Here is an 18,906-nt window from a genome sequence, read left to right on the forward strand (position 1 = left end):
GGACAGTGTAGAGGGAGCTTTACTCTGTATCTAACCCCGTGCTGTACCTGTCCTGGGAGTGTTTGATGGAGACAGTATAGAGGGAGATTTACTCTGTATCTAACCCCGTGCTGTACCTGTCCTGGGAGTGTTTGATGGGGACAGTGTAGAGGGAGCTTTACTCTGTATCTAACCCCGTGCTGTACCTGCCCTGGGAGTGTTAGATGGGGACAGTGTAGAGGGAGCTTTACTCTGTATTTAACCCCGTGCTGTAGCTGTCCTCGGAGTGTTTGCTGGGGACAGTGTAGAGGAAGCTTTACTCTGTATCTAACCCCGTGCTGTACCTGCCCTGGGAGTGTTTGATGGGGCCAGTGTAGAGGGAGCTTTACTCTGTATCTAACCCCATGCTGTACCTGTCCTGGGAGTGTTTGATGGGGCCAGTGTAGAGGGAGCTTTACTCTGTATCTAACCCTGTGCTGTACCTGTCCTGGGAGTGTTTGATGGAGAGTGTGGATCTCCATCCCTACTGACACACATCGTCTTAATGTTGACAAACATTTGTGAAGAATATCAATATGGCAGTTATTTATATCTGTGGTTAATGTTGTGGGAGAGACTGAGGGTGTGATTTAATGACCAAAGTGGGTCGCGCTGTGGGCAGAGGGGAGGACCCGCTGAGGCCCCATTCACCTTCCTTTTCAGCACTCAGCAGCTCCACCGATTGGCATTGCCAAGGTGCCTGGGTGGCATCACCAGGTGGCCACCTTACCCAGACGCCGACCACCCGGGGCCTCTCATCAGCTGGGAGATCGCCCAGTGCCTGGTCCCCATTTTGTTGAGATCAGTACTAAACAGCGGCTATCTGGGGTCTGCTCGGCGATGGCGTTAGACCACAGGGGGTGGCTTGCTCTGGCCGAGACATGGGCCTAACTGCACCCTGAAATATGCAAATTCAGGCTTTGCCCACTGAGGGTGGGATCCAGATCGCAACATTTCACATGATCCCACTCGCTGTCGCGAGCCGTGGTGATCTCACGGTATTTATCGGCCGCGTCACATTTCATTTCCAGCATTAGGCAGCCGTTAGATTGCGCCCTGTGCCTGAGTAATCTGTTCATCCTCCTGTCTCGCCATTTATTCCGCAGCCTCAGTGACCAGAATGCCGATTAAATGGATGGCCCCAGAATCCATCAACTTCAGACGCTTCACCTCGTTGAGCGACGTGTGGATGTTCGGTAAGTGAGTGAATGTAAGAATGTGTCGGTGGTGGAGGAAGGCTGCAGCCTCCTCAGAAGAGGGTCTGTCGAGGCTAACCAGGGCTCACCTTCCCTTCCAGGAGAGTTACCCGCTTCAGTTACCTGAGTGAACAGAGGGGAACGTAGTCAGTGCCCCCTCCCCCCACTCGATACCCACCAATCAGAAAGTGCTCATCCACTGTCCCATTTAAATTATTGATTGCGCGCTGGTGGGCTGCAATCATCAAACTGCCCCGCCAACTCTTCAGCCAAGTTTTAACTCTCTGTCCCTGAGTCCTTGTGCCATCGGCCAATGGGGAGTTTTCCTTGTCTACCTCATCTGAACCTGCCATCATCATGTACACCTCCCTCAAACCTTCTCTCCATCTCCTTAACTCCGAGGGGAACAACTGCAGCTTCTCCAACTGAAACCTGGAACTAAAATGCAGCCCCCCCCCCCCCCCCCCCACCCGATCCCTGGAACCATTCTGGTAAATCTCCCTCTGCACCCTCTGAAGAACCTCCCAACCTCCCTAAAGTGAACCAGATTCAGTGCTCTGTAACTCTGTAACGGCTCATTGTGCCCTCACCATGTTTATTAAGGACCAGCATAATGAGTCATAGATAACATAGAATTTACAGTGCAGAAGGAGGCCATTCGGCCCATCGAGTCTGCACCGGCCCTTGGTGCATCCTACTTAACCCCGTAACCCCACCTAACCATTATTGGACACGAAGGGCAATTTATCATGGCCAATCCACCTAACCTGCACAACTTTGGACTGTGGGAGGAAACCGGAGCACCCGGAGGAAACCCACGCAGACACGGGGAGAACGTGCAGACTCCGCACAGACAGTGACCCAAGCCGGGAATCGAACCTGGGACCCTGGAGCTGTGAAGCCACAGTGCTAACCACTGTGCTACTATGCTGCCCAAGTCTTATCACCCTCACTATTTGCCACTCCTCCAGGTTTGGAATTATCGACAATTTCTAAAATGTTACTCTGTGCTGTGAGGTCCAATTCATTTGGATACAACAGTAAAAGCAAACCCCTGGTGCTAACCCTCGCGGACACCAAAGTCGTCCACTCTCCTGTCTGAGAAGTAAGCATTTACCACAACTATCCTGTGGCCAACCTTAAAATCCAATTTGGCCCCTGACAGCGTCCCCCCCCCCCCCCCCCCCCCCCCCCCCCCCTGCGCCCATTCCATGAATCCCAATGTAACCAATGCTGGCACCTTGGTAAATGCTTCCTGCAATTCAATACAGACAACAAAAACCACATTCCCTTCAACAACCTTCTCTGTTACTTCATCAAAAAATTCAATTTGATTCGTCAAACACAATCTGTCTTTTCGATGATCCATGCTGCCTCTCCTGAATAAACTCAAACTTCCCCAAATTCTATGGTTATTCAGTCCTAGACCTTATCCACCTACAGTGCTAAACCGACCGGCCTTCCATTATTGGATTGTCTTCATGTCCTTCCTTCAATAATGGTGGCACATTTGCCACTCTCCAGTCCTCTGGCACCTCCCCTGTGTCGAGGGGAGATTAGGTCTTTCCACTAACCCCTACCCCACCTCCTCCAGACACCTGGGAGGAGGGGTTTCGGCGTCTTGAGCCTACAGCACCATCCAATCAGATCACTGGAGATCTGTATCTCAGCTGTGTTTACCCACGTTTTCTCCCCTCCCCCCTCTCACTGTAATGTGCTCAAACACGAGGAGACAGTCCATTCGGACTCAATCATTCTGTGTGGCTGACCTCACCCGGTCTGCTGTCCACCATGGAGCCACGTCCTGACCAGTAATGGCTGCCAGCAACAGACACCATGTGACAATCAGACTGTAAGAGGATTGGGTACAGATATGACACCCTCCATGGTCCACCAATCCTGTGGATAGTCACTGTCCAACGAGATATTTGAGGAATGGCCAATGTGATGAAGCTGTGAGTTACTGAGACACAATGGGGGTGAGGTTGGTATTTGGGTGGGGGTGTCGGAGTGGTGAAGGACATGCAGCGGGTGGCGGGGGAAGAGGCTGAGCTGGAGGACATGGGAGAAAGGGAGCTCCTGAGGTTCCATTCTATGGAGGTGCTGTGCAAGGCAGACTGTCACTCACTATCAGAGTGACAGACTATCACTCACTATCAGAGTGACAGACTACTGTATCACTCACTATTACAGTGAGGTAGACTATAACTCACTATCAGACTGAGACAGACAAAGATGATTGATGCAGGTAGGGCAGTGGATGTTGTCGATATGGACTTCAGTAAGGCCTTTGACAAGGTCCCTCATGGCAGACTGGTACAAAAGGTGAAGTCACACGGGATCAGGGGTGAGCTGGCAAGATGGATACAGAACTGGCTCAGTCATAGAAGGCAAAGAATAGCAATGGAAGGGTGCTTTTCTGATCGGAGGGCTGTGACTAGTGGTGTTCTGCAGGGATCAGTGCTGGGACCTTTGCTGTTCGTAGTATTTATAATTGATTTGGAGGAAACTGTAACTGGTCTGATTAGTAAGTTTGCAGACGACACAAAGGTTGGTGGAATTGCGGATAGCGATAAGGACTGTCAGAGGATACAGCAGGATTTAGATCGTTTGGAGATTTGGGCAGAGAGATGGCAGATGGAGTTTAATCCAGACAAATGTGAGGTAATGCATTTTAGAAGGCCCAAAAGTGGCAACACAGGTGGAGAAGGTAGTCAAGAAGGCATATGGCATGCTTGCCTTCATTGGCCGGGCATTGAGTATAAAAATTAACAAGTCACATTGCAGCTGTTTCAAACCTTAGTTAGGCCACACTTGGAGTATAGTGTTCAATTCTGGTCACCACACTACCAGAAGGATGTGGAGGCTTTAGAGAGGATGCAGAAGAGATTTACCAGGATGTTGCCTGGTATGGAGGGCATTAGCTATGAGTAGCGGTTGAATAAACTCGGTTTGTTCTCACTGGAACGACGGAGGTTGAGGGGCAACCTGATAGAGGTCTACAAAATTATGAGGGACATAGACAGAGTGGATAGTCAGAGACTTTTTCCCAGGGTAGAGGGGTCAATTACTAGCGGACACAGGTTAAAGGTGCGACGGGCAAGATTTAGAGGAGATGTACGAGGCACGTTTTTTACACAGAGGGTAGTGGGTGCCTGGAACTCGCTGCCGGAGGAGGTGGTGGCAGCAGGGGCAATAGTGACATTTAAGGGGCATCTTGACAAATACATGAATAGGATGGGAATGGAGGTATACTGACCCCGGAAGTGTGGAAGATTTTCGTTTAGACGGGCAGCATGGTTGGCGCAGGCTTGGAGGGCCGAAGGGCCTGTTCCTGTGCTGTACGTTTCTTTGTTCTTTGTTCGATCACTCTTGATTACTGCTCTATCATGAGGTCCTAGAGAAATTCTCCACCTGCTTGCTGATCTTCTCTCATCTCTCCATATTAAGGTGTGTGCATGTGGGAAATCCTCAGCTTTGGCAAGCAACCATTCTTTTGGCTGGAGAACCGAGATGTGATTGGTGTATTGGAACGAGGTGACCGGCTTCCAAAGCCAGAGTTCTGTCCACCAACACTTTACACGCTAATGACACGCTGCTGGACATACGAACCTCGGGAGAGGCCAAAGTTCACTGAAATCGTCTGTCAACTGAGGTGGGAATATTGACAACAAAACAAGCAAAGGCTGGAATCCAAACCAACTGACAGTAGAGATACAGTCATTAACGCAGGATGCTGGCGAGAGGGGTTACTGAGTGACAGTGTGAGGGAGCTGGGGGAGGGGGGTTACTGAGTGACAGTGTGAGGGAGCTGGATTAACATCAGTAGAGATACAGTCAGTAACACAGGGTGCTGGGGGAGAGGGGTTACTGAGTGACAGTGTGAGGGAGCTGGGGGAGAGGGGTTACTGAGTGACAGTGTGAGGGGGCTGGATTGACATCAGTAGAGATACAGTCAGTAACACAGGGTGCTGGGGGGAGAGGGGTTACTGAGTGACAGTGTGAGGGAGCTGGATTAACATCAGTGGAGATACAGGGTGCTGGGGGAGAGGGGTTACTGAGTGACAGTGTGAGGGAGCTGGATTGACATCAGTAGAGATACAGTCAGTAACACAGGGTGCTGGGGGGAGAGGGGTTACTGAGTGACAGTGTGAGGGAGCTGGATTAACATCAGTAGGGATACAGTCAGTAACACAGGGTGTTGGGGGAGAGGGGTCACTGAGTGACAGTGTGAGGGAGCTGGATTAACATCAGTGGAGATGCAGTCAGTAACACAGGATGCTGGGGGAGAGGGGTTACTGAGTGACAGTGTGAGGGAGCTGGATTAACATCAGTAGAGATACAGTCAGTAACACAGGGTGCTGGGGGGAGAGGGGTTACTGAGTGACAGTGTGAGGGAGCTGGATTAACATCAGTAGGGATAGAGTCAGTAACACAGGGTGCTGGGGGGAGAGGGGTTACTGAGTGACAGTGTGAGGGAGCTGGATTAACATCAGTAGGGATACAGTCAGTAACACAGGGTGCTGGGGGGAGAGGGGTTACTGAGTGACAGTGTGAGGGAGCTGGATTAACATCAGTAGGGATACAGTCAGTAACACAGGGTGCTGGGGGGAGAGGGGTTACTGAGTGACAGTGTGAGGGAGCTGGGGGAGAGGGGTTACTGAGTGACAGTGTGAGGGAGCTGGATTAACATCAGTAGAGATACAGTCAGTAACACAGGGTGCTGGGGGAGAGGGGTTACTGAGTGGCAGTGTGAGGGAGCTGGATTAACATCAGTAGAGATACAGTCAGTAATACAGGGTGCTGGGGGAGAGGGGTTACTGAGTGACAGTGTGAGGGAGCTGGATTAACATCAGTAGAGATACAGTCAGTAACGCAGGGTGCTGGGGGAGAGGGGTTACTGAGTGACAGTGTGAGGGAGCTGGATTAACATCAGTAGGGATACAGTCAGTAACACAGGGTGCTGGGGGAGAGGGGTTACTGAGTGACAGTGTGAGGGAGCTGGATTAACATCAGTAGGGATACAGTCTGTAACACAGGGAGCTGGGGGAGAGGGGTTACTGAGTGACAGTGTGAGAGAGCTGGATTAACATCAGTAGGGATACAGTCAGTGATACAGGGAGCTGGGGGAGAGGTGTTACTGAGTGACAGTGTGAGGGAGCTGGATTAACATCAGTAGGGATACAGTCAGTAACACAGGGTGCTGGGGGGAGAGGGGTTACTGAGTGACAGTGTGAGGGAGCTGGATTAACATCAGTAGGGATACAGTCAGTAACACAGGGTGCTGGGGGGGAGGGGTTACTGAGTGACAGTGTGAGGGAGCTGGATTAACATCAGTAGGGATACAGTCTGTAACACAGGGAGCTGGGGGAGAGGGGTTACTGAGTGACAGTGTGAGAGAGCTGGATTAACATCAGTAGGGATACAGTCAGTGATACAGGGAGCTGGGGGAGAGGTGTTACTGAGTGACAGTGTGAGGGAGCTGGATTAACATCAGTAGGGATACAGTCAGTAACACAGGGTGCTGGGGGGAGAGGGGTTACTGAGTGACAGTGTGAGGGAGCTGGATTAACATCAGTAGAGATACAGTCAGTAACACAGGGTGCTGGGGGGAGAGGGGTTACTGAGTGACAGTGTGAGGGAGCTGGATTAACATCAGTAGGGATACAGTCAGTAACACAGGGTGCTGGGGGGAGAGGGGTTACTGAGTGACAGTGTGAGGGAGCTGGATTAACATCAGTAGGGATACAGTCAGTAACACAGGGTGCTGGGGGAGAGGGGTTACTGAGTGACAGTGTGAGGGAGCTGGGGGAGAGGGGTTACTGAGTGACAGTGTGAGGGAGCTGGATTAACATCAGTAGAGATACAGTCAGTAATGCAGGGTGCTGGGGGAGCCGATACAATGTTATCACTTTGTGTTATGTTCCTATTTGCTGTCTAAAAGCCATGATGTGGAGATGCCGGTGTTGGACTGGGGTGAGCACAGTAAGAAATCTTACAACACCAGGTTAAAGTCCAACAGGTTAGTTTCGAATCGCTCGCTTTCGGAGCACTGCTTCTTCCTCAGGTTATTCACCTGATGAAGGAGCTGCGTTCCGAAAGCTAGTGATTTGAAACAAACCTGTTAAATTTTAATCTGGTGTTGTAAGATTTCTTAACTGTGCTGCATAAAAGGACAGAGGTGAGTCTGTGCTCTCTCTCTCTCTCTCTCTGAAGGGACACTGGTCAGTCTGTGTATGTTCTGACTGGGATGGTTTGTTTTCTTGCTCCTCTGCATCTCTCATGTCTGTTTCATTTTCAGTGATATTCACCAAATGGAAAGGGAACAGCAGAAGGAGAGGAAATATTGGACTGAACGTCGTTTCACCTCCCGGAACATGGATCAGCAAATCATCGTCAATGACGCTCCACCAAAGGTTGTAGAGCAGTTATTCACAAGATGGGAAACATTGAGATTGTTGTTGATGACAAATAATCTTCCATATCTTTCTCAGCTTTAACTGTGAGAGAACGGAACCTTCAATAAATCGAAGCAAAACAAAAAATGCTGAAAGATGTCTGCACTCTGGCAGTGTCTGTGCAGAGAAAAAGGGAGTTCCTGTTTCCAATCCGAATGACTCTCCTGCAGAACCTTCAGCTCCTTCCTCACACAACGTTATGTAGATTGAATAGTGTATTTAATCTTCTAAATTTATTTGCGGGGTGTGGGTGTCGCTGGCCAGGCCAGCATTTATTGCCCATCCCTAGTTACCCTTCAGAAGGTGGTGGTGAGCTGCCTTCTTGAACCGCTGCAGTCCGTGAGGTGTAGGTACACCCACCGTGCTGTTAGGGGGGGGGGGAGTTTCAGGAGCTTGATGCAGCGACAGTGAAGGAAAGGCGATATTTAATTAACAATCGCCTCTTCCTCCTGCTCTCTCTTCACAAGACGTCTGGAGATTGTGTCTCAAGTAGTCGCCCGGGGAGCAGGTTGAATCAATTGATTTTGATACAAGTGATAGAGATTTGTTTCAGAAAATCCCGTGAACCACTGCAAACCAATAGTTAGAGCTCAGGCGGAGAATTGTCCAAATCTGGGCATCACACTTGAGGACGGCCATTAGGGTCTTGGAGAGGAGGCACAGATGGTTCACCGGGAGGATGCCCGGGATGAGGGACTTCAGTGATGTGCAGAGAGACTGGATGAGTTTGGATTCTTCTCCTTTGGACAGAGGAGGTGTTGAGAATCATGATGTGTTTTCGATGCAGAGGGAGGAACTGTTTCCAATGGCAGGAGGATCAATAACCACAGAGACACTGATTTAAAATGATTGTCAAGTTGAGTTGTGATCTGGAACGGGCAGGCTGGATGGGTAATCAAGCCAGATTCAATAGTCAGTTTCAAAAAGGGGTTTGGAAAACTTCCCCAGGGGAGGAAATTACAGAGCTACGGAAAGAGAGCCAGAGCTGGTGTTAATCATTGATCAATTATCCTTAATTGTATGTGAGTGGAGAACATCAATATGGGTTTCATTTGGGTACATACAAACTGGAACTGTGCTGGGATTGAATGAGGAGATGCTTCCTCAATACTACCTGTCCCTCTACAGACCTTTGTATCATCTGCAAATTTAGCAACAGTGCCTTCAGTTCCTTCCTCCAGATCATTAATAATTTTGTAATAATCTTTATAGTCACAAGTCGGCTTACATTAACACTGCAATGAATTTACTGTGAAAATCCCCTAGTCGCCACATTCCGGCGCCTGTTCAGGTACACAGAGGGAGAGAATTCAGAATGTCCAAATCACCTAACAGCACGTCTTTCTGGACTTGTGGGAGGAAACCGGAGCACCCGGAAGAAACCCACGCAGACACGGGGAGAACGTGCAGACTCCGCACAGACAGTGACCCAGCCGGGAATAGAACTACGGACCCTGGCACTATGAAGCCATAGTGCTAACCACTGTGCTGCCGTGCTGCGCAATTAATGTATATTGTGAAAAGTTGTGGTCCCAGCACAGACCCCTGAGGCACATCACTAGTCACCGGCTGCCTTCCTGAAAAACGCCCCTTTATCCCCACTCTCTGCCTTCTGCCAGTCAGCCAATCCTCTATCCATGCCAGGATCTTACCCTGAACACCATGGGCTCTTAACTTATTTAACAGTCTCCTATGTGACACCTTGTCAAAGGCCTTCTTGAAATCTAAATAAATCATGTCCACTGGTTCTCCTTTGAACGGAAATAAAATGAAATGAAAATCGCTTATTGTCACGAGTAGGCTTCAATGAAGTTACTGTGAAAAGCCCCTAGTCGCCACATTCCGGCGCCTGTTCGGGGAGGCTGGTACGGGAATTGAACTGTGTTGCTGGCCTGCCTTGGTCTGCTTTAAAAGCCAGATCTTAAGCCTGTGCTAAACCAGCCCCTGTTTGTCTAACTTCCTTGTTACTTCCTCAAAGAACTGTAACAGATTTGTCAGACATGACCTCCCCTTGACGAAGCCGTGCTGACTCAGCCCTATTTTACCATGCACTTCCAAATACTCAGCAATCTCATCTTTAATAATGGACTCTAAAATCTTACCAATGACCGAAGTCAGGCTAACCGGCCTATAATTTCCCATCTTCTGCTTCCCTCCCTTCTTACACAGGGGTGTTACATTAGCCACTTTCCAGTCCTTTGGGACCCTTCCTGCCTCCAGTGATTCACCAATGCCTCCACAATATCCTTAGCTATCTCGGTTAGACATAGTACATACAGTGCAGAAAGTGTCCATTCGGCCCATCAAGTCTGCACCGACCCACTTAAGCCCTCACTTCCACCCTATCCCCGTAACCCAATAACCCCTCCTAAACTTTTTGGTCACTAAGGTGCAATTTATCATGGCCAATCCACCTAACCTGCACGTCTTTGGACTGTGGGAGGAAACCGGAGCACCCGGAGGAAACCCACGCACACACAGGGAGAACGTGCAGACTCCGCACAGACAGTGATCAGGCCTTTCAGTTTCCCCAGAACCTTCTCCTTAGTAATGGTCGCTAGACTCACCTCTGCCCCCTGGTTCTCCTGGAGCTCTGGCATCCCACTGGTATCTCCCACCGTGAAGACTGATGCAAAGTAACGATTCAGTTCCTCTGCCATTTCTTTGTTTCCTATTATTACTTCTCCAGCCACATTTTCCAGTGGTCCAATGTCTATTTTTGCCTCTCCCTTACCTTTTATATGTTGAAAAATCTCTTCCTATCTTCCTTTATATTACTAGCTAGCTTGCACTCATACTTCATCTTCTCCCCCCTTATTGCTTTTTAGTTGTTCTCTGCTCGCTTTTAAAGGCTTCCCAATCTGGCTTACCACTAATCCTCGCCACTTTGTGTGCTTTTTCTTTTATGTCATCCTTGACTTCCCTCGTCAGCCATGGATGCCGTGTCCTCCTCTCAGCATGTTTCCTCCTGGGGATGAATTTCTGTTGTGCCTCCCGAATAACCCCCAAAAACCCCTGCCATTGCTGTTCCACTGCCTTCCCTGCTGGGCTCCTTCTCCAATCAACTCTGGCCAGCTCCTCCCTCATGTCTTTGAGTTACCCTTATTTAATTGTAATACCGTTACATCTGATTGCAGCTTCTCCCTCTCAAACTGCCGGGTCAATTCTATCATATTGTGGTCACTGCTCCCCAAAGATTCAAGAACAAAGAGCAAAGAAAAGTACAGCACAGGAATAGGCCCTTCGGCCCTCCAAGCCTGCGCCGACCATGCTGCCCGGCTAAACTAAAATCTTCTCCACTTCCTGGGTCCGTATCCTTCTATTCCCATCCTATTCATGTATTTGTCAAGGTGCCCCTTAAACATCACTATCGTCCCTGCTTCCACCACCTCCTCCGGCAGCGAGTTCCAGGCAGCCTCTGTGTAAAAAACTTACCTCATACATCTCCTCTAAACTTTGCCCCTCGCACCTTAAACCTATGCCCCCTAGTAATTGACCCCTCTACCCTGGGGAAAAGTCTCTGACCTTCACCTTAAGTTCCCTCATCAAGTCTGCCTCATTACACATCACCAAATCCAGAATTAACTGTTCCCTAGTCGGCTCTGTCACAAGCTGCTCCAACAAAACATCTCTCAGACATTCCACAAATTCCATTTCTTGGGATCCACTACCAACCTGATTTTCCCAGGCCATCTGCATATTGAAGTCCCCATGATTACTGTAATATTGCCTTTTTTACGCCTTTTCTATCTCCTGATTTATTTTCTGCCCCACATCCTGACTCCTGCTCGGGGGCCTGTACATAACTCCCATCAGGGCCTTTTTACCTTTGCGATTCCTCAACTCTACCCACAGAGATTCTATGCCTTCTGATCCTATATCGCTCCTTGCTGTCGATTTAACTTCATTCCTTACTGACAATGCAACCCCGCCCCCTTTGCCCATCTGCCTGTCCTTTCGATAGGACACATATCCTTGGATATTTAGATCCCAGCCCTGATCCCCTTGCAGCCACGTCTCTGTGATGCCCACAACATCGTACCGGCCAATTTCAATGTGCGTAACAAGCTCATTTACCTTGATCTGTCTACGGCGCGCTTTTCGGTACAACACCCTCAATCCTGCATTGACCACCTCCCTTCTCACACTTGTCACCTTTCTGCTCTGCCTGAGGGTGATGGTGTGCCCTTATTTTTGTTCACTATTTGCCCTTCAGTATTACACCATCTAAGCTAACGCTTTGGTTCCCACTCCCCTGCCATAATATTTCAAATCCTCCCGAGTGAATCTAGCAAATCCCATGCCAGGATATTGGTGTCGCTCCAGTTTAGATGCAACACGTCCTTCTCTGCCCCGGGAGAGATCCCAATGGCCCAGAAATCTGAAAACCTCCCTCCTCCACCACCAGTTTAGCCACGTGTTTAGCTGCACTATCCTATTTCCAGCCTCACTGGTACCTGGCACAGGGAGTAATCCTGAGATAACAACCCGAGAGGTCCTGCTTTTTAGTTTACTGCCTAACTCCCTGAACCCCTTCTGCAGGACCTCATCACTCTTCCTGCCTATGTCGTTAGTACCTATGTGTACTACGACCTCTGGCTGTTCACCCTCCCCCTTCAGAATGTCCTGTGTTCATTCAGGGACATAATTGTGGTTGAGTGTAACATGGGCAGAGGAATAGGTCAGTCGGGTCCGTGGTTTTTAACCCACCTGATACTGGGGGGTTTTCTCACCTTAGGTTTGGATCTCTTTTAGACTTTAAAGATTGATGAATCAATAATATCAGAGAGAGTTATCATTGGCCCATGCCACTACCTGGATGCTAGAGGATGAATTGGCTGAAGTTTGGTCTACTTTCTTTGAGAAGTTTCTGTGTTCTCATGTTCCAATATGAAATGAAATGAAATGAAAATTGCTTATTGTCACGAGTAGGCTTCAATGAAGTTACTGTGAAAAGCCCCTAGTCGCCACATTCCGGCGCCTGTCCGGGGAGGCTGGTACGGGAATCGAACCGTCCTGCTGGCCTGCTTTAAAAGCCAGCGGTTTAGCCCAGTGAGCTAAACCAGCCCCAATTCCTTCCTCTTTTTCCCATTGCTGCGAACTATCCTAACTCCATTTCCCTCCGGATTATTAAAACCATAAGACACAGGAACAGAATTAGGCCACTCGGCCCATCGAGTCTGCTCCACCATTCAATCATGGCTGATATGTTTCTCATCCCCATTCTCCTGCCTTCTCCCATAACCCCTGATCCCCCAAATTATCCTGAAATTGCCAATACCAATAACTTGCACTCTCTAGATCCTTGAACGTGGGGGAATTATCCTGAAATGCTTTTCCAAAGGGAACAATATGACATTGCAGCAAAGGTGGGTATCACACAGGAATGGTGTGATGTTAGGAGAACAAAGAACAAGAACAGAGAAAAGTACAGCACAGGAACAGGCCCTTCGGCCCTCCAAGCCCGTGCCGACCATGCTGCCCATCTAACCTAAAACCGTCCACACTTCCTGGGTCCGTATCCCTCTATTCCCATCCTATTCATGTATTTGTCAAGATGCCCCCTAAACATCTCTATCGTCCCTGCTTCCACCACCTCCTCTGGCAGTGAGTTCCAGGCACCCACTACCCTCTGTGTAAAAATCTTCCCTCGCACATCTCCTCTAAACCTTGCCCCTCGCTCCTTATGTCCCCCAGTAATTGACTCTTCCACCCTGGGATATAGCTCCTGAACTTCCATCTTGCTCCTCCTAGCTTCACACCAATTTCTTTCCACGTCCAAATTGGTCTTTGTCTGATGTTCAGTTCTAAGGTTGGAGCTGCCCAATTTCTCATTGATCCATGGATTAAATGCTCTCACACCTGACTGTCTGTCTGTCTGCTGGTTACAGGTAAGGGACTGCACATCTTCGGCTAATGCCTGAGAATCAGCCCAGACCAATACCGCCTATCGAGCTCCCTGCATGGCCTGAGAAACGGGTTACAATTCACAAGGAGGCCCAATGTGTCAATTTTCCACAGATCATTGGACAGAAACTGACAGAGTCTTTCTCCTTCAATTCTCTGACCTTGTCTCTTGCTGTTACATCCTGGTCACCATGAGACCTCCATACCTACTCCTTGCCAACTTGATTTCAACCCTCCCAACAGCTCTGCAAGAATTATTTGACTCTGACTGCAGAGCCTTGATATGTTATCATCCTCACGGATATGTCACACTGAATGTGTCTATCACACTCCCAGACGGTCCTTAAACTCTCTGTCTACACCTGCTCGTCTGTCTGCTGGTTTCCCACACCCACTTCTCCAGAACTGCAGTGTGACTACCTGTGCTACATCCTGAACTCTCGCATCTCCCCGTGAACCCTGAGACATAGTCAAACAGCACAGAAAGGTCCCTCCGGCCCATCGTGTCTGCGGCAGCCAAAAACAACCATCTAACAATTCTAATCCTATTTTCCTGCACTTGGCCCTATAGCCGTGTCTGCCCTGGGATCGCAATTGCACATCTAAATACTTCTGAAATGTTCTGAGGGTCTCTGCCTCCACCCCCCTTTCAGGCAGAGAGTTCCAGACTCCCACCACCCTCTGGGTGAAAATACCCCCTGCCCCTTACCTTAAATCTCTGCCCCCTGGTCATTGAACCCTCTCCCAAGGGGAAAAGTTCCTTCCTGTCTACTCTATCTATGCCCCTCATAATTTTATACATCTCAATCCTGTCCCCCCTCAGCCTCCTCTGCTCCAAGGAAAACAATCCCAGTCTATCCAATCTCTCTTCATTACTAACACTCTCCAGCCCAGGCAACATCCTGGTAAACCTCCTCTGCACCCTTTCCAGTGGCTATCACATCCCTCCTATAATGTGGATTCCAGAACTGCACACAATACTCTCGTTGTGGCCCAACCAATGTTTTATACAGTTCCAGCATAACCTCCATGCTCTAAATCTGTGCCTCGGCTAATAAAGGCAAGTGTACAATAAGCTTCAGTTGCAAAGTCTTCGAAGATGTCGTTCTCCTGACTGCTGGAACCAGTCATAGATAGAATTTACAGTGCAGAAGGAGGCCATTTGGCCCATCGAGTCTGCACCGGCTCCTGAAAAGAGCACCGTACCTGTCAACACCTCCACCCTATCCCCATAACCCAGTAACCCCACCCAACACTAAGGCAATTTTGGACACTAAGGGCAATTTAGCATGGCCAATCCACCTAACCCGCACATCTTTGGACCGTGGGAGGAAAAACCGGAGCACCCGGAGGAAACCCACGCACACACTGGGAGGATATGCAGACAGTCACCCAAGCCGGAATCGAACCTGGGACCCTGGGGCTGTGAGGCAATTGTGCTAACCACTATGCTACCGTGCTGCCCTAATTGATTCCCTCATCAAAATTACAACACCCCCTCCTCTTTTACCTCCTTCCCTGTCTCTCCTGAAGATTCTGTATCTTGGAATATTCAGCTGCCAATCCTGCCCCTCTCTCAACCATGTCTCAGTGACAGCAATGACATCATGTTTTAACTTGTGCCCTCAACTCATCTGCCTTGTTCGTCAGACTCCTCGCATTAAAATAAATGCCATCCCATCTTGCCAAATGCGTTGTGTGTTAACTGGTCTGGACATTCTGTGCCTCCCTAACTCACTTGTTCTTCAAATGTTCTTCAATTGTCTCTTCATTGCTCTTCAATTGTGTTTCATTGCAGCCGGCAAGGACAAGAGGAATTCCAATGAAATCGCCTCCATTTCCCTTTAAGAATCCAAATCTTCAGTTTCAAGTATGTAACTGTTTGAAGTCAGTTTGTTAAAGTTAATGTCAAGTCCTAGTGAAGCTTCACCTTGCAGTGGAGCGTGCTTATGATAAAGTGAGGCAGCTCTTGTCAGTATTTAAGGGATTTAAGGCTGGTGGGGATTTATACTGAGAAGCATATTCCGGAAAGTTAAAGACAGTGCTTGGGATTTACGGATCACAGTACCATTAGGATTAAACAGCTCCTTGAGGAATTTCACCGAATGTAACTTTAGTCTAAGATCAATGGGAACCTCTTTGTTGTCACGCTTTGTAAGTGCTTGATGAATTTGCAAACATGTAGCGTCCAGCATCATTAGAATTTTAAAGAGTGCTTATGGAGTTTTCGCTTTCAGATGCTTCTGTCAGTGATGTCCCAGTTACAGGGATTCCCATCATATCCGAGGATAAAGTGTGAGCTCACCGTGCGATAGATAAAGCCATGAAACTCCCTGCTTTCAGACGCTGTTGCCTTACCCTGTGCTGTGTGCTTTGCTGATGCTGTGTTTTTGTTGCTGACTGCTATGTTTTCTGTATGTCTGTCTGACATGCACAGATGCCAGAGTCTCTGTCTGCCAGCTCACCACACATCCCCAGCTCTCCAAATCAACAGCCTCCTGGTGACTCCGCAAACACCTCCCCTCAGAAACAATTTCGACGCCTCAGTGTGCGGGTAAGAGGAGCTTGCTTGTGTAATGGTGCTTTTTGCATCTGTCTTTTGGATCTTAGACCGGCTGGAGGAGCTAACCTGTTACTCAGTCAAAGGAAAGGATTTGCATTTCTCACCCCAGGATGTCCCACTGTCTTTTGAACCAATTTTTGGAAGAGTTGTCACTTCAAGAATAATGTAGAGATTACACCAGCCAATGAATGCACAGCAGGATCCCACAAACAGGGCTGTGATATTGACCAGATAATCTGTTTCAGGGTTGGTTTGGGGATAGCTATTAGCCAGAGCAATGGGGACCGCGCCCCTGCCCTGCCTTGAATAGCACCTTGGGCCGTTTGCTTTCACTTGAGATGGCAGACGGGGCTTTGTTTGGACATCCCATTGGAAAGATGGCACCTCTGGCAGTGCTGCACTCCCCCAGTGCCACACTGGGAGTGTCAGCTTAGATTTGGTGCTCGGGTCTCTGGCCTGTGAATTGAGCTCACAATCTTCTGACTGACAAAGAAGAGCATTACTCACACTGAGAGCAGGCTGGAACCTGGAAGGGGGTGAGTATTAAAATGGGTAACGTTTATCCCTCCAGCCCTGCCTCTTAGTGTTAGAACATAGAACACTACAGCACAGTACGGGCCCTTCGGCCCTCGATGTTGCGCCGACCCGTGAAACCATCTGAAGCCTACCTGACCTACACTATTCCATTTTCATCCATATGTCTATCCAGTGACCACTTAAATGCCCTTAAAGTTGGCGAGTCTACTACTGTTGCAGGCAGGGCGTTCCACACCCCTACTACTCTCTGAGTAAAGAAACTGCCTCTGACATCTGTCCTACATCTACCACCCCTCAATTTAAAGCTATGTCCCCTCGTGTTGGTCATCACCATCCGAGGAAAGAGACTCTCACTGTCCACCCTATCTAACCCTCTGACTATCTTATATGTCTCCATTAAGTCACCTCTCAGCCTTCTCCTCTCTAATGAAAACAACCTCAATTCCCTGAGCCTTTCCTCGTAAGACCTTCCCTCCATACCAGGCAACATCCTAGTAAATCTCCTCTGAACCCTTTCCAAAGCTTCCACATCCTTCCTATAATGTGGTGACCAGGACTGCACACAGTACCCCAGGAGGGGCCGACTGAGGTGCCCCGTTTGATTGGTATTATATCAGCTTCTGTAACTGAATGTCATCTAGTGCCGTGAGCTGAACGCAATGGCGGATTGAAAAGTGAAACCAGATTCTGAATGGGATCCACACTTGGAATTCAAACGTGGGTTCCGTTGATGCTGATCTGGTTTGGGGGCAAATAGTTTGGGGGGAGGGGGGGGGGGGTCAGACGATGTGGGGGTAAGTTTCTCCTTTGTGTTCGGGGCGATTAACTTGTTGCAAACCAGCACCCTTGTGTTGTAGAAGACACCAGATTATCATAATATGGGACGGGTTAACACTGGGAAATATCATAGAACATACAGTGCAGAAGGAGGCCATTCGGCCCATCGAGTCTGCACCAACCCACTTAAGCCCTCACTTCCACCATATCCGTGTAACTCAATAACTCCACCTAACCTTTTTGGTCACAAAGGGCAATTTATCATGGTCAATCCACCTAACCTGCACGTCTTTGGACTGTGGGAGGAAACCAGAGCACCCGGAGGAAACCCATGCAGGCACTGGGAGAATGTGCAGACTCCGCACAGACAGTAACCCAAGCGGGGAATCGAACCTGGGACCCTGGCGCTGTGAAGCCACAGTGCTAACCACTGTGCTACCGTGCTGCCCACGATGCATCAGAACTTATCAATCTGCACAAACAGGACATTCAGTCAGAAGGAACATTGAAAGTAAGCTGTGGTTAAATGTTGAGTTGGGCAGGTTTCACCGAGAGGAGATTGATGCAAGGTGAGAAATCAAGTGGGTTTTGTTCCCTCTCCTGAGGTTTGAAGCCAAATGGAACTTTTAGCACACTTCCAGCAGAGATTGTCCATTGGGTTGCTGGCAGGGAAAGGGGTGTCTCTCTGAGGGAACAACCCAGAGCTCCGCCAGTCTCCAGTGAAAGGATTTGCTGCCCCTTATTTATGGGACACATCTGATTAATTTACCGAATTTGACAGGAGTCCGATCTTATCGAGGAGATTAACAACAAAGAGGAAGTTCAGAAACTCAGGGAGCTGGAGAAAGATAGAATTCAGGCGAGAATGCGGCAGCAGCAGAGAGAAATGTTGGAGGATAAGAAGTGGCTGGAGAAGGAAGAGAAACTTCTGGTAAGTTGTTTTCTTTTTGAATTCATACACAGAGGCCTAACTTTACCTTTGGCATTGTTTCACCTTGAGGAGAGTTCAGTACATTAGAGGTCACTATCTCCCGAGGAGACGGTTAATGAGATGGTTCTGATGGACAATGGCGGCAGGACTAGTCTCTAGTCCTGGTCTTCTAGTTAATGAGTCTGATTTTCAAAGAGTTTCACAGCCTCAGCTGCACTCCGATTGTTCGGTGCTCGATGAAATCACTGGAGCTCCCAGTTCCTTGGGGATTTTCTGGCCTTCCATCAGAAATCCATGGGACACATAATTTCCAACAAAAATGTATTATTTTAATCCTTTGCAGGATGAGGGTGTCATTGACTAGGTCAGCATTTAGTGTCCCATCCCTAAAACAGTGACCCCTAGTTCTGGGCTCACCCGCAACAGGAAACATTTTTTCCACATCTACCTTGGCCGTTGAGGATCTGATAAACTTCAATCAAGTCACCCCTCACATCCAGGTATATAATCTGTACGGCT

At 48.8% G+C, this 18,906-nt stretch overlaps 1 protein-coding gene across 4 annotated transcripts in view; it reads left to right on the top strand.

Annotated features, from left to right (window-relative positions):
* ptk2ba (protein tyrosine kinase 2 beta, a) overlaps nt 1–18,906 on the top strand; it is a 213,153-nt gene that overhangs the window by 178,577 nt on the left and 15,670 nt on the right. For 2 of the 4 annotated variants that reach the window (XM_038817485.1, XM_038817493.1), the window contains exons 20-25: nt 1,125–1,214; nt 4,665–4,869; nt 7,516–7,630; nt 15,378–15,449; nt 16,017–16,133; nt 18,238–18,387. In XM_038817485.1, the coding sequence (XP_038673413.1) occupies nt 1,125–1,214; nt 4,665–4,869; nt 7,516–7,630; nt 15,378–15,449; nt 16,017–16,133; nt 18,238–18,387 (749 nt within the window). The remainder of the gene's footprint in view (nt 1–1,124; nt 1,215–4,664; nt 4,870–7,515; nt 7,631–15,377; nt 15,450–16,016; nt 16,134–18,237; nt 18,388–18,906) is intronic. The other 2 variants (XM_038817499.1, XM_038817507.1) reach the window with 1 other exon arrangement.

The sequence above is a fragment of the Scyliorhinus canicula genome, chromosome 1 (genome assembly GCF_902713615.1).
Source record: "Scyliorhinus canicula chromosome 1, sScyCan1.1, whole genome shotgun sequence".
NCBI lineage: Eukaryota > Metazoa > Chordata > Chondrichthyes > Carcharhiniformes > Scyliorhinidae > Scyliorhinus > Scyliorhinus canicula.